Source organism: Balaenoptera acutorostrata, chromosome X, assembly GCF_949987535.1.
Source record: "Balaenoptera acutorostrata chromosome X, mBalAcu1.1, whole genome shotgun sequence".
Taxonomy (NCBI): Eukaryota; Metazoa; Chordata; class Mammalia; order Artiodactyla; family Balaenopteridae; genus Balaenoptera; species Balaenoptera acutorostrata.
Genome location: NC_080085.1, coordinates 16,687,629 through 16,710,824, shown reverse-complemented (window position 1 = coordinate 16,710,824; position 23,196 = coordinate 16,687,629). Strand labels below are relative to the sequence as shown.

At 41.8% G+C, this 23,196-nt stretch overlaps 1 protein-coding gene across 4 annotated transcripts in view; it reads left to right on the top strand.

Moving 5' to 3' along the window:
* Positions 1-23,196, top strand: part of SH3KBP1 (SH3 domain containing kinase binding protein 1) — a 350,137-nt gene that overhangs the window by 174,430 nt on the left and 152,511 nt on the right. For all 4 annotated transcript variants that reach the window (XM_057538746.1, XM_007174679.3, XM_007174678.3 and 1 more), the window contains 2 exons: positions 2,629-2,732; positions 15,266-15,395. In XM_057538746.1, the coding sequence (XP_057394729.1) occupies positions 2,629-2,732; positions 15,266-15,395 (234 nt within the window). The remainder of the gene's footprint in view (positions 1-2,628; positions 2,733-15,265; positions 15,396-23,196) is intronic.

Here is a 23,196-nt window from a genome sequence, read left to right as displayed (position 1 = left end):
TGTGGGAAGCAGCTAAGTACAGATTGCAGAGAACTTGGGACGAGGTGTGAACTAAATTGGTTCATCCAGCATTGGAGTGAGAGCTCTGAACTCAGGCCAAGGACATACTGCCACTTACTAGATTGGTGACCTGGGGTAAGTCACTGAGCCCTACTTGCCTCATTTGTAAAATGTTTGCTCATTCTGGCTCTTTTCTTTTTAACTCATGTGGTTGGCAGGATAAGTTAGGGTGATGGGTATCAGGGGTGCTTTAGAAAGATCACAAACTATCCCAGTGTCGGAGGGAATAATTGTTTCTGCTTGGGGTTGTGTCAGGTGACCTTTTCCACCAGTGACCTCTGGATACTTCCCTGTCGGGCTCACTTTTCTTGGTCTTGTATGTTGGCAGTGTGCTTTATAGGTCTTTGTGCCACCAGTTGAATAACCTTAGAGGTAGTTAAGAAATACTGACTAGCCTGGCAGAGAGAGATTAGTAAGTGTGCTGTTCTTTCTGATTCCAGACAGGGCGTTACAGAATTCTGATGGAAAGATTTGGTTCGAGAGAAATATTATTCTGTTCTAGGTCCTGACTCTGCTGGGTTAGTCTTTTCTCGAAGAATATATCGCCTCTCCTTCACCCTTTGTGTAGTGTTGGGTTAGATGCTACTTTTTACAGAGGGTTCTGTGAAGATACGAACTTACATTTAACTAAGTTTTATGACTTCAGCTCACAGTAGGTCTTTAGATGTTATTTTTAAGTCACTTTGGTCAGGACTTTGGTGACCTCTGTGGTTATGAGTGTCGAGTTTCAGACATTTGTCATGTTTACTTGTTTCGTATTCAGATTGTATCTGCAGAGTTTGTTTTGAATGTAACATGTAACAAATAAAGCTCTTAAAGATTTATACAACTTCATCTTAAGAGGTGTACATGAGGGTAGGGGAGTCACAGGGAGTAGGAGACAGGTGCCGAGATCACCTCATCATCTAGACTTTCTTGGCTAGAATGAGAAATCTGTATCCTTTATGACAGAGGGCTTGCTTTGCCTTCCTTTGTGTTGGAAGCCAGGGAATAGCGGTGGAGTTCTTTGCCCTGGAGACCGCTCTTCCTGACTTCCCGCCTGCGAAGAGCCATCTGGGGTGAGCCCTCTGTCCCTGGGAGAGCCTTGGGCTGCCCTACTCTGCCCGCTGACGGTGCAGTTAGCACCTGGGAACTGGCCTGAGAGCTCTGCATTTGCTCTCATCGAGACCAGCCGGCTCGTGATTTCGCACAAAGGGGTGGAGTGTATTCACGTCGTCGCCTAAGATGTGACTAGACGAGATATTGATTCTGAACTTCTGCCCTCTTCCCTCTATTCAACTCTGTTCTTCCTTAGTGAGGTTCAGGCAGAAAAAAAATGGAACAGAGAGAACTAGGCCACTGGCTTTTGATAAATATTGATCAGTGAGCACGTCAGATGTAGCAAAGGCCTGCCCCTTTGTGTGATGTCACCCTGCATGGGGGTCTCAGTGTGGCCTGTGATCACTCCTGCGGGGACTTGCTCTCTCAGGGAAAGGTTAGAAAAGGAAAAGAATCCCTGTAGGCAGTATCCAAAAATAATGTAAGCATTTCTAAATGTGTTTCCTTGAAGTCGTTGATCCCTTTGGTTTTCAAGGCCATGCGGTGGCAGGAAGGGATGAGGTGAAGTGGTCAGCCTTGAGTGGCAAACTTCTGAGCAACGCTGGTCTCGGTTCCTCTCTCTTATCCACCTCTTCCCAGCTTGGGCCTCCACTGCCGTCTGTCTGTCTCTGCCCCGCCGCTCCCCGAGCCCCGTCACACACACACCACATGTGTGTTCTTTCCCCCCACAGTGCATGTCTGTGGCGTGGACAGTTGCATCTGTACTTGAACCGCTTTAAGCCAGCACCTCCCGGTTGGGCCACACTGGGTGAGTGAGATGCTGTGACCTTGAGGGTCCTTCAGTCAAGTGAAGTGTGGCCCTGGTTTTTATCTCGATGTGCCTGGGTTGGTTCTGTGTAAGCAGCCAGCGATCCTGCTAATGGATCCCCTGGGACAGAGGGAAGAGGACAAAAGTGGATTTGCTGAACCCCTGTGGGGCATTTGAAATGGTACCAAGAGGAGGCTGAAATGTAAATCAGCCTTTGCTTATCAGCCTGAGTTCCAGCATGTTAAAAGGGTGATGATTAGTAAGAAAAAGGCCAGGATACTTTATCTTTTCCTTTGCACATTTGGGAAAAATTTCCTCTGCCCTGCTAGCACTAGAAGCAGACCATTCTTTTTCCTCTGCCATATCACATCAGCTTTCATTAAAAGTCACCAGCAGCAAATACAAAGCCCTATCCACAGAAAACCGTTTAAGGCAACCCTGGGCTCCAGCGCTTCAGGGGTGGGGTTCTGCCTTCTGCACCAACGGATTGGTTTCTCATATCCATGCCTTTCTGACCCAGCAGCTTTTAAAAGACCAAGAAGCATTGCTCTGCTTTCTCCTGCCTCTCTCTCAGAGACCAGAGCTGCCATGCCTCTAGCCATGCCCCAGAGAGCATATTTGAAACAAGTCAGCTTAATTTGCCTGCATGCCTAGGATGCCTCTCTTTAAAATCTAATTTTGAGACAAGAGCTGTGTCTGAATATTTTGCTTTTCCCGTGCAGGCGAGCGACGGAGGCGCCGGTGCCAGGTGGCGTTCAGCTACCTGCCCCAGAACGATGATGAGCTTGAGCTGAAAGTTGGCGACATCATAGAGGTGGTAGGAGAGGTACGTGTGCCAGGCGGGTGGGCGCGGTGGCCTCGCACGGGCTGTCAGAACCCACCCCTGGCTGGTTGGCCTTGCTGTGGGGGGCGTTAGAACTCAAGAGACCTTGGACATCGCCTGGTTCAGTCTCTTCCAGAGGAAATTCCTCCAGAGAGGCCTGCCACCCAGCAGGGAAAGAAAAAGAAGTGGCATTTATTGAAGACCTAGTATGTGACAGTAGTGACAAGGTTCTTTACGCATGGGCCCATTGACTCATCGTAACCACTTTATTTTGTAGAAAAAGAAAGAGGCTCAAGAGACCCTAGAAGAGGCAGGGCTGAGGGTTGAAGCCAGGTCCACCTGGCTAGAGACCCTTGTTCTTTCCACTGCACTACATAACCTTGTTCCTGTGTGGTCCTGGCTGCTCGGAGCCAGCCCTGCTGGTGAAGTGTCCCACCAGACACTGGCATGGGCTTCTCAGGCTCCACTCCCTCAGGCCTGGGGGATCCTGGGCTTCGAACTTAGAATCTGATCATTCATTCTGATTCAACATATGTATCTGTATATAGAAATACAGTTTTCCAGTTGCTCTGGTTTCCTGAATACCATTCAACCTTACAGAAACCCACGATTTCCCCCCCCTCCCCGCAAAAAAAGGAAGCCAGAAGTCAAGGAGGAGGTTAAGGGTTAAGTGAACTATGACGTGGGTAGAAGTGGCAGGGCTGATGCTAGCAGCCAGATTTCTTGGCTCTCATATAAACATGAAGTGAGCATGCATCAAAGCTTTATTTAACTCACTAATGAGGGCATCTGCAAGATGGTAAGGCTGGCTCAAAGAGAATGGTGAAACAGCAAAGTATTTATAATGACTGAAAGAGAAAAAAACTTGATTAAGATTGCTAAGTTAGATGCACAACTACATAGCGTCCTGCAGGGTAGTGAAACTGTAACCTCTGAGGTTATCTTTTCTAGGGGATGAATCTCTTGCGTCTCTGCTGGTCGAAGTTTATTTTCATGGTTATCTGACAAGACTCATTTGTTTTGCTTTTGGTTTTCTACCGGTTAACATCTACACTAAGAGAGTTGTAAACTATCTCATAAATAGTAAATAGTGTGTCAAGCAAAGATACCTGTCCCTAGAGAATCAATTAATGGGGTTCCCAGTGTGATAATGGGAGGACATGCAGTAACCCCTTTTGCCTATTTCCCAGCTTTGGATAATTTGTATTAGTATGTCATTCATTCATCATTTTTTTATTCCTGGTGCCAAGCAGAGCACATAGGAGACATTTGTTGAAAGCTGAATGAGTTAAAAATGAATGCACAGCAGAGTAGAACATTTGTGCCAACGGTAGAAGGACACAGTTCTTAAGACTGACACCATGGAAGAAATTCCAGAGGAAAAAATAAACAGTTGTGACTAAAAATAAAAGAGAGTTAAAATTTTGGTATGATTTGAAGAAAGTTTAGCTAAATAAAGAGGACAACAAACAGGAAAAAAATTTGCAATAAATTAAGATGAAAAGTTATTATGTATGTAACATATGAAAATATTTTAGAAAGCTACTATAATAATGATAAAGTATAGATAGATCTGCTATAAACACACACCCCACAAAGGGAAATAAAAATCTTAACCATGAGAAAATGTTCTGCCCTGCTATTAATTAATCAAATTAAGACAATAATGGGTACCTCCTTTTGAAAATCCTAAAACAGATTTAGTGGTAAGACTTGGCAATGCTTAGAAGAACTGGTGACTTTGTATATCTTTATGATCCTTGTATGAAGCTACTTAACAAGCACATCAGTAGCTCTAAAAATCTGAATTAATACCCTTTGACTCAGTAATCTTACTCCTAGGAATTTATCCAGGGAAATGGTCAACAGAAAAAAAAGATGTGAAACATGTTAATTGCAGCAATGCTTGTGATAATGAAAAGTCATCAAGAAAGGGAATAGTTGTGTGAATTAAGTTATATTATCCAGCTAGAAGATCGTGAAGCCATTAAGATGGTAAACGCAGAGGCCTTTAAATCTGTATTTATTACAATGCTGTGCGTTGTAATTATGTTATATTCCACTAACCTGAGAGCTTTTCGACAGTAGGGATCTGGTTTTTATCTATCTTTATATTCATAGTACCTGGAACAGTGCCTGAAACCTAACATATACTTTAATAAATGCTTACTGAATAAGTAAATGAATAAATGGAAGTATGAAAAGTTTTTTTCAAAATAAATGAATAGATCAGCCACAGATTTGCATACAGTAGGATATAGTCGTCTAAAATCTATCTTTGTGCATGTGATCAAAGATGGAAAGGGACCCAGAATTGAAAATGGTTCTGTCATAGGAGATGATTTTTCCTTTAATGTTGTAATAATATTTTAAGAAATACAAATTAAGGTAAGGAAAATTATTAATAAATTTCTGGGAAATATTGCCCATTCTCAACTGCCTGTTGGCTCCAGGGAAGCCGAACAAGGGTCGCTAAAGGAGAGGAATGATTGCAGGGATGTTATTCTCCTTGTCTGGAAGAAGAGCTTCACCACCATCTACGGTCCCAGCCTCCTTTCCATCCCTGCCAGTTCTGTGCTAGGCTTCATTCTGGGCTTGCTTCAAGCAGGAAAAAGGAAAATTAACTGTGTAGCCTATGCTATTTGTGTAAAACAAAACATAAAGGTTTACCTTCTAATCCATATTTTTAAAATTATATCATGAAAAATTAATTTCCCTATTGTTGAAATTTACTTGTCATATTGCAGATCCTGGGCCATTGTCACTGTATAATATAAAATCTGTCCTTTTCTCTTATAATGGGTGTTATTTAAATGCCATTGAGTAGCTATTGTCTAATTCCACTGAAGACTAAAAACAAAATAAACAAAAACCCCAAATAAACAAAAACCCTTAAATCACAGGAGCAGGTTGAGATAAGACCATAGTAATAGCTTTGCAATACTATAGAATCAATCTATTGGTCAATAAAAATATAACATATTGTATTGTGTAGGTGTGTATATATATTTTTATTGATTGATTAATAGATTAATTCTACAGTATTCCAAAGCTATACAACACAAATGCCCATACTCCCTCCCACCCCAAGAGACAATTCCTAGGAAGACTTTGAATGTATGGACCGGTTTTTTAGAATAGTTGAATGAAGTAGAGAATCCTAAAAAATGATATACATATATCTTAACGTGTAATCTTAGCTTAAAATATAAAAATGTATGTTCGTCTGCCATTTGTCAACACAGCCTCGTAGGGCCAGGGCATTTCCCTTAACTATGGGTTTGCTGGTTTCAGTTCTATCCTCTCTGCATCCATGATGCATCCTCTGCTATTCCCACTGGCTTCTTTAAAGTGGATTGAGGACAACATAAGTGAAACAATCAGGGTTAATAATTCTTCTAAAATTCTACACTCCCTCACCCCTAATCTCTTTTAGTTGTCTTTTTCTACACCTATTTTGGCACCGTTTTTTTTAAACCTTCAAATTATTATCCTATTCCTTCTCACCACTAGCTTTTTCTCTTCAAACCTACATATTTTGTACTCTTTAACCAAATTGTGTGCTAGCAGGAAGAGCAGTGGACGGAAACAGGTTTGGGTGGACACGGCCGTGACCCTTGGTAGGGTGAACAGCCCTTCTGGCAGAAGTTAGCAGCTCAGCTTGGATGGGTCTCTGCAGCGTGGCTAGAGGAGAAATGGAGAGTGTGGGGCGGTCCAGGGATGAGCGGGGTGAGCGAAGTGAAGGTTGCTCAGGAAGCGCTCACCACGCTTCTGCCTCCTGGCTGGTATGCAGGGAGAAAAAAAAAGTCACTGTGAACTTAATGGGACTGGGCTGCCGATCCAAAAGGAAAGCTAACAGGCTAAATCCCTGGTAGGCATTTTTAAGGAAATCATTGTAAATACACACTTGTGACATTTTTGTCCAGCACGGGGATGATTGATCAGTGCAGGCGAAGTTCTGATGATAAGAACAGAGATGGCACATGGACTGGGTTACCAGGAGAAGTGGCATTTGAGGGCCGCTGAAGTTTTGAAACTGGCTTGCTGGCCTATTTTTTGGGTTTGGTTTTTGTTTTAAAGTGCTTTGAAACCTCTTTGTTTTCCTATCTATGTTATCTAGAGCCATCTTGTGCTAGATGAGCTTGGTCTCATCTAGTCTCTCCTCGTGGTGGCCCAAGGGGTGTTCAGAGATTCTGGCTGTTGTTTGTTCTTTGTGGTTAGTTTTTGAGGTATTTCCCAGTGGTCCCCAGTCAGGCTGGCTAGAGACTGAAGGCTTCAGTTTCTGACTTAGAGCTTAACTTGGCCTTGTCGTTTGCAAAGAAAGGTCACTTGCATTTCCTAGAAACTTAGGCATCTTACTTCTTGTGCCATGGAGAGAGATTTGGTTCTCTCAGCAGGAGTTAAAGAGGCCCTTGAAATTCTTCAAAACTTTAACTCAATCAGACAACCTCTGTGGGTGTGGATGGGCAATTTGTCCTCCTTTCATTTTTGGTGTAGGAACTCTGAGTTCTCGCATGTGCAAAAGGAGGCCTTTTTGTTTTGTGCTTGCCCACGGGAAGTCACGTTCCTTTAAAAGCTGATTAATAGGTGATCAAAGCATACCTAAATTCTTACCCATTAAGGCACCCTTTGCTTTAGAAGGGTTTGTATCCCTTTTCAAAAAAAGATAACATTAATGTAAGATTTTTTAAATTGTAATTTGATAATCTAAAGAGCCCAGGCTGCTCTACAATTATTTTTCCAAATAACTTTGGGGTGTACATCTCTGATTTCCTAATGCACAGAGATGGTAGGACGTTCATATTAAGGAGGGGGAAGCCACATTTAGAAGCAACGATGATTAGATTAGAATCATTGGCATACAAAACAGGCGACAACCACATAAAAGTAACATCTTTGCAAGTTTAAATGTATTTATAATAGATTGGCATAGCTATGGGAATTATCAAATATTTGAGTGCTTACTTGGTGAGAGAAACTGTGTTTACAGAGATCCAAAGATTTATTGAACAGAACTCTGCTTTGAAACATGCTTGGTATAGTCGGAGAGGGTAAGATATACTCAACTAAGAAGGTGACTAATAACCCGAGATACTGTTAGAGTGGCGAATAATGGTGCTGACAAATGAGAGAGGAATTTGACAACAAAGGTACTCAGTGAGAGGGAAGAAGATGCTTCCTAGAATAGGTGACATTTCAACTGGACATGTGGAAGGTGAGGAGTATTTGGATTCATTCAGCAAGCACAGTTGTATTGTGTAAGGCGCTGGGCTAGTCTCGAAGAAGGAGGGCAGGACGTTAGTACAGCTTTGCTCTGAGGTTGGGGATGACCTGTGAAGCTTTGGGAGCAGGTGTGTAGTACAGGAAGCAGGAGCTGGCAGATGCAATCAAATGGGGTGGAGGGAAAAATGACACTGCTGCCCACACTGAACTTTTTTTTTAACATCTTTATTGGAGTATAATTGCTTTGCAATGTTGTGTTAGTTTCTGCTGTATAACAAAGTGAATCAGCTGTATGTATACATATATCCCCATATCCCCTCCCTCTTGCATCTCCATCCCACCCTCCCTATCCCACCCCTCTAGGTGGTCACACAGCACCGAGCTGATCTCCCTGTGCTATGCAGCTGCTTCCCACTAGCTATCTGTTTTACATTTGGTCGTGTATATGTGTTAATGCTACTCTCTCACTTCATCCCAGTTTCCCCTTCCCCCTCCCCGTGTCCTCAGGTCCATTCTCTACATCTGCACACTGAACTTTTAAAGGAACACCCCCTTCAAAGTTTCCTTACGTGTGGCTGTTCTAAGGTGAACGCGTCCCCATAGACAATTCACTCACCTGGGAATAGTTACAGGATAAAGCTTCAGGATCTTGATTCATCAGAAAGGTTATCTTTCTGGCTTGATTTATTATTTGCTCATATTTTCAAGCTGGAATGATAGTAAGGATAGCCTAGAGTCATTTAGGAATCTGGGGACCTGTAGACTAGCCCATAGCTGTATTGAAGGACAGGACTTTCAAGCATTGCTGAAGAATGTCTGTAAGAGCCCTACCAGACACCCTTGCCACTGTCAGGAAAATCATGGATGTTGCTCTGTCTCATTGGACAAAGTTTGCTTAAGTCTTAAATAGAAATCATTTATTTTTTTTCTTAAGTCATTTCCCTCTGGATGACCCTACAGATTTCTCTTTTGAGGGACCCCCTCATGTGGAATAGGCTTATTCTCAAAAGAATAAGGGGAGGGGATAAAAATCAACTTCCTTTGTGTATGGGAATGTTCTGGCCCTGCCTGGAAGAGGTAATTAGACAATGAAGGACATAGGAATTGGGGGAAAATATTGGCTCAGGCATTTAGAACCAAGATAACACTTGTTTATAGTTGGCATGACTAGCTTTCCATGTCCCCAGATCAACAGGGATGGTTATTTAAAGCAATAAAAATAGAAAATAATGTAGGTATTTATGACTTCAGGAAGTGGTTCCCTCAAAAATATTTTTTCCCACTAATTCCACAAATAGAAAAGGATGTTTTCTAAAAACAATTTGTATTTTTTTCAGCAATATTCAAAAGGTAAAACTATGTCTTAACACATTTACATGAAGTTCTAAAAAAGGCAAAACCAATCATAGGTGATAGAAATCAGATTAGCGGTTGCTTGGAGGTAGATTGACTGGGGAGGAACACAAGGAAATTTTCTGGAATGATGGAAATGCTCTGTATGCTGGTAGAACTATAAGTTACACGAGTGTATGCATTTGTCAAAACTGTTCAACTTGTACCATTAAGATCTGTACCTTTAAATGAATTATATCTCAATTTTAAAAACTTTAAAAAACTATCTTGATATTTTTCTAGTTTAAAAAATTTTCCAAAATGCTTTCCCCTACCTCTCACAGGTAGGAAAAAGGACTGGTACTGAAATTCTAATTTAACTATTTCTGAATACATTTTTAAAATTGAGAGATAATTGACATATAACATTGTATTCCTTTTAGGTGTACAACAAAATGATTTGATATATGTACACATTGCAAAATGATCACTACAGTGGGTCTAGTTAACATCTATTACCACACATAGTTACAGTTTTTTTTTCTCGTGATGAAAACGTTTAAGATCTACTCTCCTAGCAACTTCCAAATATACAGTATAGTATTGGTAATTATTTACATTACATCCTCTGGATTTATTTATCTTATAACTGGAAATTTGTTTTGACCCCCTTCTCCCATTTTGCTCACCTTCCCCACCCCTTGCTTCTGCCAACCACCAATCTGTTCTCTATATCTATGAGTCTGTGTCTTATGTGTTCGTTTTTGTTTTTGTTTTTGTTTTTGATTCCACATATAAGTGAGATCATACAGTATTTGTCTTTCTCTGTCTGACTTATTTCATTTAGCATAATGCCTTCAAGGAACTAGAAAAAGCATAAACTAAGCCCAAAGTTAGTAGAAGGAAGGAAATAACAAAGATCAGCAGAAATAAATGAAATAGAGACTAAAAAGACAATAGAAAAGATCAGTGAAACCAAGAGCTGGTTTTTTGGAAAGATAAATAAAACAGACAACTCTTTAGCTAGACTCACTCAGAAAAAAAGAGAGAGAGAACTCAAATAAATAAATCAGAAATGAAAGAGGAGAGGTTACAACTGATACCACAGAAATATAGATGATCATAAGGGACTATTATGAGCAATTATATGCCAACAAATTGGCCAACCTAGAATAAATGGATACATTCCCAGAAACGTATAACCTACCAAGTATGAATAAATTTTGAGGAAAATTTTAGTAATGTTGAGGTGTGGGCCTCTCCTTAGAGCTTGATTTGTCCATTGTTCTTTTTGGAAAGAATGGTAAAACAGCTCTTGAAACAATGAAGCTGACTCCATTTGCCTGTGTGCCTCTTCTTCCCCCATGTTCCCTCCTCCCTCACACCTACCTCTTCAGTGTGCTTCTGACTGAGGTTTGGGTAACAAAGGGCAATTGGATGTAAAAAGCTATAGCAATCCTTAAATGGATTTTTCTGTCTTGCTGCTTGTACCCTGAAGTAGACTTTAGACTTGATGAATCTTGTTCCCCTTCTTGGTACAGTTAACAGGTAAAACTTCAACAGTGATAAGTAGGAGCTACAGGCATATCTCAGAGATATTGCGGGTTGGGTTCTAGACCACTGAAATAAAGCAAATATTGCAATAAAGTGAGTAACACGAAGTTTTTGGTCTCCTAGTATGTATAAAAGCTATATTTACACTATCCTGTAGTCTATTAAGTGTGCAATAGCATTATGTCTAAAATAATGTACATATCTTCATTAAAAAGTACTTAATTGCTAAAAAATGCTCACCATCATCTGAGCTTTCAAGTCATTGTAGTAACATCAAAGATCATTGATCACCGATCAGCGTAACAAATATAATAATAATGAAAAAGTTTGAAATATTTGAGAATTACCAAAATGTCACCCAGAGACACAAAGTGAGCAGATGCTGTTGGGGAAGTGGCGTCGATAGACTTGCTCCATGCAGGGCTGCCGCACACCTTCCATTTGTTAAAAAAAAAAAAAGCAACATCTGTGAGGCACCGTGAAGCAAAGTGCAATAAAATAGGTGTGCCTGTGTTCTGGGTAGTTAGGTACCCCAGACAGCAAGGTCATCTTTGTATTCACAGACATCCTGTTCAGTGCGTTACAGATGTAGATAATGTTTGTAAGATTGGGTGGAGGTGGAGATGTTGAAATTCACCCAGCCTCTTCCCCAACTTGCAACAGGGCTAAGAACAAGAAACTACTTCCTTGGGCCCTGAACCACTTAGAGGCTGGTGATTGTGAAGACTTAAGAATTGCAGGGCACACAGACACAAACTGTTTAAGTGGTTTTACTGCATCTTTCTTCCTCAAACACTTACCATGTAAAGCTGCCCTGCTCCCAGCTCTGGGCTGAAAGTGGGGTTCTCTCCTGGAACATAGCCATGGGCTCCAGAGCTGGCCGGGTTGGTCTCCGAGGAACACAGGAGTTTGTTCTCAACCTAGACCCAAGGCCTGCAGAAGCCTGTTGATGAGTATGTGTTGGTGGGGAGAAGGTAGGTGTCTGTCCCCTTCTAATGCTTTCCTTGGGAAAGAAATCATAAGCCCTTCGTAACATCCATAATCCTCACTTTATTACAAAGGGATACATTTCTCTCTTTAAATATAGAAACATAAACATAAGCAACTTGATTTCTAAGCAGGTGGTGTGCAGACTCTGTATGTTCCACTCTTATTGCAGAAGCTTTTCAAGGATGGGGTCTTTATCTGTTTTGTTCACCAGTGAATCTGTCCCGAAGTCCTAGGGCAGTGCAGAATAGGTGCTCATTAAATATTGGTGGAATCGGGAGGGTCACACAGACCTGAGTGTGGTGTTACCTAATTAAGAACAGTGTGCAATATAGTCAGGGTCTCCTGGTCCCTTTTGCTCCTCACAGGAAGGAAAATCCCTTTTGTGGGGGAATCAGAGCTTCATAGGCCCCCATGGAGGATTTCCCCCAATTGATTTCCTTGCCATGCATTCATTCATCCATCCATCCATTCATGAGTGAGTGTAATCACTATGGCCTTCAGTGTCATCATCTTTATGCAGGAAGTTGAACTAGAATATCGCTGAAGAGGGATAGTGTGGGGCTGGGGATCATTTGTCTCATATCACCGGCCTGAATCTTGCAACCAGAGCAGCAGTCTTTAGGAAGAAATAGCACCAAACAGCTCTCTCTGCTACTGGGGACAGACCCCCGCCCGCTCCGTGGTGCCTGTAATGGGAAGTGTACCCCCCAGGCGATGAGCCGTGGTTTGATTGTCTGCTCCTCTGCGCGCCGTGAGGCTAATGATAGACGTCTGCCGGTTCCCTGTTGGCCATTCCTCTCAGACTGTGCTGTGACAGGGATGCGGGCATGTGGGGACGTGGCGAGGTGAACACACCCCTGTTTTCCCAGCAGGCAGCCTGCCGGTCCCACACATCAGGAGCACTTCCTTCAGGGATCTCGGGCTGGAGCCACTTATTCCTGGGAACAGGAGCGTTTTAGATACTGTCAAACTGAATCAAATGGAATTGGCCCAGCTGCCCTGCGCTGTCGGGGATTACGCCAGGGACTGCTCATTTGTGGTCCGTGCCCTTGGTCTTTCCCTCCTGCCTTGTGATTTCTGGGAGAAAGAAGGTCATTTTCTGGTTCCTTATTCAGGGCAAGCACAAAGGACCCCATGCTACAAATCCTGTGACTATTTATACTCAGGCTTATGGTGAATCTTCCTAACCATTCTAATCCTATAAAAAGCTCCTTGAAAGGATAATACATAACGGTTGAGTTGACATAGACACATGGAATGATTTCAACGGAAACGTTGTGAAATGCCGTGATTTGGTATTGAATAAGGATAGTCATGCACGGGTGCCATTGTCTGGATTCTTTCCCGAAGATTCTGTGATCACACAGATATAATGGCCACTCTGTGAGTCTGTATCCCATGAGCTCCCTAAATCGTGCTCTAAAATGCCATTCTGGTTGTCTCCATTCTGAGGCTGTGTCAGCACCTCCTGAATGTCTCTCTCACACACCCTCCCCTACTTATATCTGGCATTTCTGCTCTTCAAGGCCAACCTTAACTTTGATTCCTTTTTTTCTCCAAGCCTTCCTTTAGCATCCCAGATCTCGGCGAGCTCAACTTTGTGTAACACATTTGGTTTGTGCTAAGTCATGGTGTTTTCTTTTCTATTTACCTTGCATTGCTAGGTTTTGGTCATGCCCACCCTCCACCATCTTTAAACCATGTGCCCTTTCTACCTTGGTAGATTGTCAACTTCTTGAGGGGAAAAAAAAGGATATGTCCTGTACAGTTCTGTGTCCCTAGCCCCTAGTGTAGAATCATAATACATCTATTTCTAACACTGATCAACTGTACTAATTATCCCACTGTACAGATAGGAAAGCCAGGGTTCAGTTAGTAGGACATTCGAAGAGTCACAAGATACGATTTGAACTGGGCTTTTGACTCTAATTTTCTTTTTGTTTTTTGTTTTAATTATTTAAGCTTTTAAATTGTGTTTATTGATTTGAAGAAGTAATACATGTACATGGCCAAAAAAAATTCCAAAAAGTTTCTAGGTTTCTTTCTATTATACTACACCATACTGGTAAGTAAGTGCTTCCTTGTTCTCAAAATGCCCTGTTATTTTCCTCCGAGAAGCCAGTTCACTATGCTGACTTCTGCTGTTCTGTTAGTGGCTCCATCACAAAATTTGGGGATGACTTTTTTTGTTTACACTTCCCTCGTCTCAGCCAATTGGTTGCTGAAGACCAGCTTATCCCTCACAGATTCTCAAATCCACACCTGCCTTGTTCATTCTCACCCCTCCCCAGATCCAGCCTTCAACTCCCCCACCCAGATGACTGCAGTCTGGCTGCCCTCCCTACCTCCCTTCATCCCATATCAGTTCATCTCAGGGTAATCTAGAACCTTCAAGAAAGCTGCAGGGAGTCCTTCTACCTTCTGATTGAGTTTTTATTCCACAGATTCTTAACTGTTTTTGTTAGGCTATCAAGTTAGGTTTGGTAGTCTGGGAAAGCCATTCTCAGTTTTTAAATAATGGTTTTATATGCATAAAATAAAACACATAAGGTTACAAAAGGAACCATTTATATTAAAGTAGCTATCAAGCCATTTTATTTATTTATTTATTTTTGGCTGTGTTGGGTCTTCGGTTCGTGCGAGGGCTTTCTCTAGTTGCGGCAAGTGGGGGCCACTCTTCATCGCGGCACGGGGACCGCTCTTCATCGCGGTGCGCGGGCCTTTCACTATCGCGGCCCCTCCCGTTGCGGGGCACAGGCTCCAGACGCGCAGGCTCAGTAGTTGTGGCTCACGGGCCCAGCTGCTCCGTGGCATGTGGGATCTTCCCAGACCAGGGCTCGAACCCGTGTCCCCTGCATTAGCAGGCAGATTCTCAACCACTGCGCCACCAGGGAAGCCCTCAAGCCATTTTAAAAGCAAATTTTGGTATACTAATCTATGTGTACTTCTTTATTATAAATAATAAATAATTCCTTATTAATACATTAAATAACAAGGTCTCCCAGCAGGTGTGATAACTACCACCACTTCAAAGTAGCAATGAGTGCAAACGATATCTTGAAATACCCACAGTATCTATGATGTGATATGAAAATACGATTTGGTTGGTGTCACGTCACAGGTCCTTCTATTACTCTGGTATGTTACGTATATTCCTAATCAAAGGAAATGCCAAATTTCAGTTGGCTGTTAGTGGAAATGAAGTGTTAATTCTTTTCCACTTGCGTTTATGGTCCCTAGGTTAAACCCCCCTTCCTGAGTCTGAATCTCGAGACCTTGTGAAGTCTACATTCTCATTCCCTGTTAACCTGTAAGCTTTGGGTCCTGCAGCTCTCCCTGTGTGGGCTTTGCACTCGGCACTGTACAGATGGGAGAGAAAACTGGCAAGTACCACATCTAACCTGAACCCTGCCTCTGTTCTGTTCACATCTGTGCAGGTAGAAGAAGGATGGTGGGAAGGTGTTCTCAATGGAAAGACTGGAATGTTTCCTTCCAACTTCATCAAGGAGCTGTCGGGGGAGTCGGACGACCTCGGCATTTCCCAGGATGAGCAGCTCTCCAAGTCAAGTAAGGAAGGAAGTCCTCCCACCATGCAGGACAGGGGTGGGGGCACCCACAGGTGCCGCTCCAGCCTCCCCTCAGTTCCACTGCCTGTGCTGAGCGACTGTGACAGAAGCTCATGAATATTTTCTTGGTCATGCTGCCTTAACCCACCGTGGTTTAGTAGGTTTATCATTGTAAAGGTGTGACGTGCATACCTTTACCCCTGCGCAGGTGCACACTGTGAACATCTCTGGAGAGGTGACTGTCAGCCTTCATAGTCCCCCATGGGTGGCCCATGTTGCTGTGCCTCCGTATACTTCTAAAATGTCACTCACTGCGAGTTGATAATTATTTTTAAAATGAACCAAATGAGATTGTTAATATTTCTCAGCATCTCTCGAGGAACTTGGAGAAAATGGCACCCACCCACCCACCCACACACCCACACACACACACCCACCCACACACACACACACACACACACACACACACACCCCACACAAATCATTGATGGGGAGAAGGGCAATGTTCAGGACGTGCGTGCGCCAGCTCCCTTGAAAGTCTGCCAAGCCAGCTGAGGGCCCAGCCCCACCTCAGGTGAGCATGCATGTCCATCTGTGATGGTGAGAACGAACTCCAGGTCTTTCTCTCTCCAGGGCCTGAAGCTCTCCTCCCTCCAGTTTCTCTGCTGCCTTTTCCAGCTCACGGAACAAAAGGTCAGGACCGGGAAACTTTGTTCTCCCAGTCGCTAACCCAACTTCCTACGTGGGCGTCTGTGTATCTCTTGTGCCGTCTTGAGCCAAGGTCATGGGTGTGAATGTCGTAGAGGCTCGACTCTGTCTTAGCGGTTCGGCACTACCTGGGGCTGCAGACTTTCCTTTCTAACAAGAAGACAGCTCAGTCCTGTCAAAATAATTCTTAAACAGCTTTCTTTTCCATTTGGAAAAATCTGACTTGAGTGGTATTTTCAAGTTAGTTGTGTCCCTTTTATTTAACCAGTAGCATGATTGGGCAGATCCCCAATTTGGAGGTAAAGCCATTTCTGGAGTCGTGCTCAGGCCACCTCCTTCACTTGGTGTTTCAGTGGCACTGGCTGATTGGCTCAGTGGCTCTGGCTGATTGGCTCAGTGGCTTCCAAAGTCTGGGGCTCCCCATCCCTGAACCTCATTCCATCCTGGGGTCTATGATAGGAAAGACAGGAGGTGATTTTGGGGCAAAGGAAGCATCTTGAAGCTCCTGCTGCCTTCTCTGGTTTGGGGCAAGGAGATTCTCTGCTAACATGGGCCAACTGATGAGTATGGCCGGGAGGGCAGAAAGTGTCCTTGACCCCATGGTAGTGGGACTTCTATGGCTTCCAAATTGTACATTAGAATTCTAACTGCCATAGTGTCTCCTTTCATATACTAGAATAGTATTGTACCTGGTAATTGGATCCTATAATAAGAATACTGTATCTTAAGGATATTGTGGATTAAATGGGCTTTCTTGGAGGGAGGACCAAATCGGGTCATTATACCATTATTTCTGTGGAAGTGTGTTATGAGTTCCAATAGCAATAATGTATATAAACCACCTCACCTATAGAAGACCCTCTATTAAGTGGTCACTTTCATTGTTAATCACGATGAATTCTTGGGACATATCCAGTTAGTAAGTTGAGGCTGCTTACACACCGATTAGTACTGTGCTCACTGAAGCATTGTCTCTGCATTTGGAAATTACTTTGGGATTCCTGTACTCATGCAGAAAAGGAGATCTGGAGAGGTATTGGACCACATCTTTGGGAGAACCTTGACCTCTTGATATCCTGCCATGTTAGGTATGCTTTCAGAGCTGGAGCTCAGAGAAGTCATGCCTCTTGTATTTTTGGAACTGTTGAAATAAACTGTCTCCTCTTACTCCAAGTCAATAATGTGGACATTTGACCCTGCTTGACCCCTTAGCTCAAAGCACACATTGCTGGAATTCCCGGGGCAGGAGGTTAGGAGGCGGAGTGGAATGGTCTTCCCAATCACTTAGCCTTCTGTCACATGCTCTGAAGGGACTGTTTCTCTCATGGAGACTGCTGTCCCCAATGCTCATTCAATTAAAACCTGCCATTTCAGAACTAGGAGAGCCTAATAATTCCGGCAGCCATGTTCAGTTACCACAGGAACTGTCCCTTGTCAAGGGGGTTTTTGAGGTCTCTGGAGAGGCATGTTCTCCTAACAAGGATGGATGCTTGTGAAATAAGTACATGGCTTTTGTAATCTTCCTGTATGTGCAATTAAGGAGAAGGGGGCCCATCTATTGATCTTTCTATCTGTCTGTCCATATCCATCCATCCTTCCTGCTTTCCTTCTTTTCTTCTATTCTTCATTCATTCAGCTTTTACTTGGCCCCTGTTGTTACTAAGATGCTGTACAAGGCACTGAAGATATACAGAGACAAATCAGATAGGGTCCCTGTCTTCAGTCAGCTCGCCCTGTGGAAGGGGTGTGCACAAATCAGCGACAGTTCAGGAAAGTGCCACACGTGCTCTGCTAGCCGGGTATCTGAGGAAAAGTGGGATACACAGGCAGAGAGAGGCCGGTCCCATGGGGATGTAGGGACAGAGGTGGTCACAAAGGGCTTCATAGGAAAGCAGATGTGATTATAATGTCCCTAGGGCTTGCTAAATTGAAATAATCCCCTGAAAGAGAGAGAAATACCATCTCTCAGTGTTCTCACAGGCTGTTCAGTAACTGTTTACACTCTGATGGTAAAATATATGTAATTAGATCAGATCACATGCAGAAATTATGTATACCGGTAGGATTTGTCTACTTGGAACCTTTGGTTTTAGAGTGAATCTGCTCATTCCCTATCCCCAGAGAATGGTGTTAGTAGTTTCAGTGTACTTTACAAAAGAAACACATTTTTGTTTTGAAATAATTATAGGGTCACAGAAAGTTGCCAAAAAACAAAACAAAACCAAAAAAAACACACTGTACAGGGCGGTCCCATGAATCCTTCATGCAGTTTCCCCCAGGGATAACATCTAGTATAACCACAGTAAATGCGTATTTACTTTTATCATAGAACTGAGAAAGACAAATGTAGTTAATGCACAAAAGATATCTATGTTTTTACTCTGGTATGAGCTGAACTGTAGTTAATAAAGGTCTTTGTTAGACCAGCCCACTTAATACCCTTCATAAATCACAGTTTTCACAGAGACTGCTTAATTAATACATGGCTCTGGGGCTTCCCTGGTGGCGCAGTGGTTGAGAATCCGCCTGCCAATGCAGGGGACATGGGTTCGAGCCCTGGTCTGGGAAGATCCCACAGGCCACAGAGCAACTAAGCCCGTGCGCCACAACTACTGAGCCTGCACGCCACAACTACTGAGCCCGCGTGCCACAACTACTGAAGCCCACGTGCCTAGAGCCCGTGCTCCACAACAAGAGAAGCCACCGCAATGAAAAGCCCGCACACCACAACAAAGAGTAGCCCCTGCTAGCCGCAACTAGAGAATGCCCACGCGCAGCAACAAAGACCAGATGCAGCCAAAACTAAATTAATTAAATAAATAAGTTTATATTAAAAAAATACATGGCTCTGGGAGTAAGTCAAACTCCTAATGTTTGCACCATTTTGGTAATTTTTAGAGATCCTAGTGACATCATATAAAAATCCTCTCAATTTAAATGCTAGTAGACATTGGGGGAGGTTTTTTTTTTAAGACAGATAAAATCTGTATCCTGGTACATATGAGGAAAACTTTGTGTACAATGTATCCTTATACATCTCTTTGTTATACACACACACACACCTACCCCTGTATGTGCACACACTTCTTTGATGTTTGTACTCTTCACATTGTTACTTTCAGAAGGTTTTTGAGGATAGTTATTCAGTTGAGTTTCGTTAACCAATGGATGAATGCAATTGAAGAAACATTGCATTTTATTTATAAGGAAGTGTGCCGGGACAGCTTGACACATTGTAGGTGTTCAGTAAATGCTTGCTGAATCCTTCTTACTCTGAGGAGGCATTTTTAGCTTTGAATGAAAGGTACAAATTGCTTGAACTTGCTTTTCTTTTACCCTGATGTATTTTTATATATGGTAGTTGGTTATGAAAATCTCTAAACTTTAGATCTTTGTTCAGGGTAATCTAATCTATCAAGGATAGAGTTACAGCAGTTGTGTTGGTTGATATGTTGATTTAAACATTTTATCTCAAACAAGAAAATTCATTGTCAGGTAGTGGCAGAAACTTTTTGCTGTATATTTAAATTTGAAAGCATCTTTACCTTTCATAGCATTTATGGAACTTTAAAGGTGCTTTTTCAAAAAGATTTTTGTCAACTTTTTATTATAGAAATTTTCTAACATACACGAATCGAGAGAATAGTATGATGAACCCCTGTGTACCTGTTACCCAGCTTCAGCAGTTAGCAGCCTGTGGCCAATTCATTGTAATTATACCACTACGCAGTGCCCCCCTGTATTATTTTGAAGCAAACCCCAGATATCATATAATTTCATCCATAAATATTTCAATATGTGTCAATAAAAGGGTGTCTTAAATACTGTTATCACTCCAAATTGTAATAATAATAATAATAATAATTGCAATTCCTCAAAGTAATTACCTATATGGTCAGTGTTCACTTTCCCCTAATAGTCTTCTATTTTTTAATACAATTTGTTAGTTTGAATCTGCACCCAAAGAAAGTACATACCTTGTGATTGGTTGATATGTCTCAACTCTCTTTGAATCTCTAGATTCTTCTTCCATGTCGCCTCTTTTCGTTGCTACTTTTTGCTGAAGAAACTGAGGTCCTTTGTCCATTAGTTTCCCACAGCCTGCCTTTTGCTGATTTCATCTCTGCTGTGTCATTTACTCTATATTCCTATAAATTGATAATTGCATGTAGGGCCTTGATTAAATTCAGGTTTGAGAGAGAGATTTTTTGGGGTGGGGGGACAGAACTGCTTCATAGGTGGTGATGGATAGTCTATCTGGAGGCTCATAATGTCTGGCTATCTTTCTTTTTGAATATTAGCAGCCACTGATGATTATCACCCAGATCTATGCACTCATTAGGGCTTGCAAAATGGTACCAAAACAGGGAATTTTTTTTTTAAAAGAGTGAAATGGGCTCCCATGTAACAGATCAATAGTGAAAAAAAAAATGCTGAGTAAATTAGGTTTTTAAAAAACAAAACATCCAAGGGTTTGCAATAATTGTGCGGGCAAGATCTTATGTTAGGGATAGAAAGGAATTGAGAGCTCATCTAGCCTGGTGTCAGATGAGAACACTAAAGCCCAGTGAGATGAAGTCCTGGGTGTGGCCTCACTTCTGAGTGATGAAGCCACCATTACATGCAGGCCTTCCTGCATATAATTTGCACATACTTTGGTATTGCTCCCATTATGGCTTGTAGTTTACCCTTTCACGGAGCATCTGACAAATTTCAAATCTGAGTACAGTTTAACTTATTTCTTCTTATGATCACAGATTATGATGAATTAATTACCTTTTCAGTTATAATTTTGCACATGCGAGTATTGACTAAATGATGTGAAATAGAACTCATTACAAATTATATTGATATTATTGCATTAAATTATAATCGGAAAATATCTTGATCTGTAAGATTTATTTGGATGTAGAGGCAAAGAAATCCAGATGTGACTACTGTCCGGTTTCAATTTCATGCATACTTTGCTTCACATTTAAGATATAAATGTGACTTTCCTGTTTCTAACATCTTTTTGATATTATTTAATTTCTTAGATTATAAAATAATTCTTGTAAAACTAAGAAGTATTCCTGGTTTTTTTTTAAAGAAAAATATCATTTAGCTACAGAAACATTTTAAGCTATTTCCCGTAGTTTTCAGAGGGAGAAAGTTTGCATTTTCTTTCTATAACCATTAATAACCATGATATTTAAGTTTGAATTGACTTTCTTATTTTCCTAATTCCTTATGTTTGAATTTTAGGTTCAGATACTTTAGTGACTTGTCAAGCGAAGGCAAAGATGGAGATGGCCTTTTAAAACTTAGGGCAAACCACTCCCATGATATAGAAATATTTTATTTCATTAGCTGTAAGAAATGGATTGCTTGTGCCCCTTGCCTGTAAGAGCTAAAGCCAGACTGGCACCCCCCCCCCCCACGCTTTGGTGTCTCTATACTTTTTAATATTAAATGTTATTTGTTTTGTGTATGAGGTTCTGTTGGCAGTGAAGAGTAATTAGCAAATTGATGAAATAGAGTTTCAGGCAAAATTAGATGCTAGCGTAAGCATATGATTTTGTGTTGAAATTTTAAAATGCTTCCCTTTTACAGTGTTTGCTGCCTTCAAGTACTAATATTTAATAGTGACAGTAGAATATTCCTCCGTCCCCCAAAATAAACAGCACTCATATTCATGGACTTTCCAATTGCCCATCTCTTGTTCTCTAGATGGAATGTGTGTGTCCTCACTCATCCCCATCCCAGGTTCCATTTCCAGTCCTCTTGCTGCCAGTGGATGGGGTGGCGGGTGGGTATTTTGCAGAAATGCTTGGCCATTCAGAGATAGCAGGGCCATGTCTACCTCAGTGATTCTCAGACTTGGTCCTGGGGAAGAAGAAAGGGAGGTTCTCTTGTACTTGGAGGAACTTTCTTGAAATACTGATTTCTTTTTCTTACTTTTTTCTGACACCAGAAGGACTGCTGCCATTCACTTCTGGGGGGCCTGGCTCACAAAACAGCTGTATTTCTTGGGAGTAATGTTACCTTAGTGATTGAAGTTAAGCAGAATAAAAATTCACCCAAATAAAAACTAGCCACTGTTACTTGTTCCACTTTGTCATCAAAGTCCTCAAGAGCTACAAGTCTAAGGAGAACATTTGAAACACTTGTTTCTTTGGATTATCCTTATGTAGCCAGTGATTTGAATATCTAAGTTTTTGCTTTAATTGGACAGAGCACATCTGTCAAAAAGGGCAGATTTCAAAGCAGTGGTGTACCACCATGTCTGTAGGACACAGAAATTGGCAATACCTGATTCCATTTAATTTGTTGATCTGATCATTTACAATCCCTTTCATGTTATTAGGAGTGACATGGCCCAGAAGTTGACATGATGGTCCCTAATGGAATTTCCCATTTTCCTGAAGAATGTTTCTAAAAAGTGAGACAAGTTGCTCTCTCTCACTCAGTTCCACTCTCTGTCTCTCTGTAAATGTAGCCTACCTTTTCATCCCTCAGACTTATTATGAGGGAGCTATGTAACTGGCCTCCAGTTCAATATTTAGCTCACAGCCATAATAGGACCAATTTCTTGGATAACTTAGAGTAATGCATATATTAATTGAGCTTGTCTTTATCAAACCATTTTACCTGCTGATGGTACTCTCTGTAGGGTGTGTGTGTGTGTGTGTGTGTGTGTGTGTGTGTGTGTGTGTACCCTCAAACTGGGGCAGAGTGTGTGTAGTCTATGTACTTACTCATGGTTCCAGAGAGATTTGGGCTTTAGCCATGTGTCCAGTCTTATGCTATTGATAACCTCTACTTGTAACAACAAAAAAGAAGATAATTTGCATTTGACACTGGGTGAGTCCTATGTCCTCATGCTTAAGTACAGTCTCATGACTGATATGGCAAAACCTCAATTAAGATGTTTCAGGAAATAGGGTTTTCTGATGTCTTTGGTGCTAAGCAGAAAACCCCTTACATTGACATGGAAGCCACGATTGGTTTCAAACTTCATTGGTAAAAGCCCCCCTCTAGAATACTTGTACATTTTCTTGCTTAAAGATACTAAGAATGAAAAATCTTTTAAAAGGGATTTTGTGCCTTGTTTA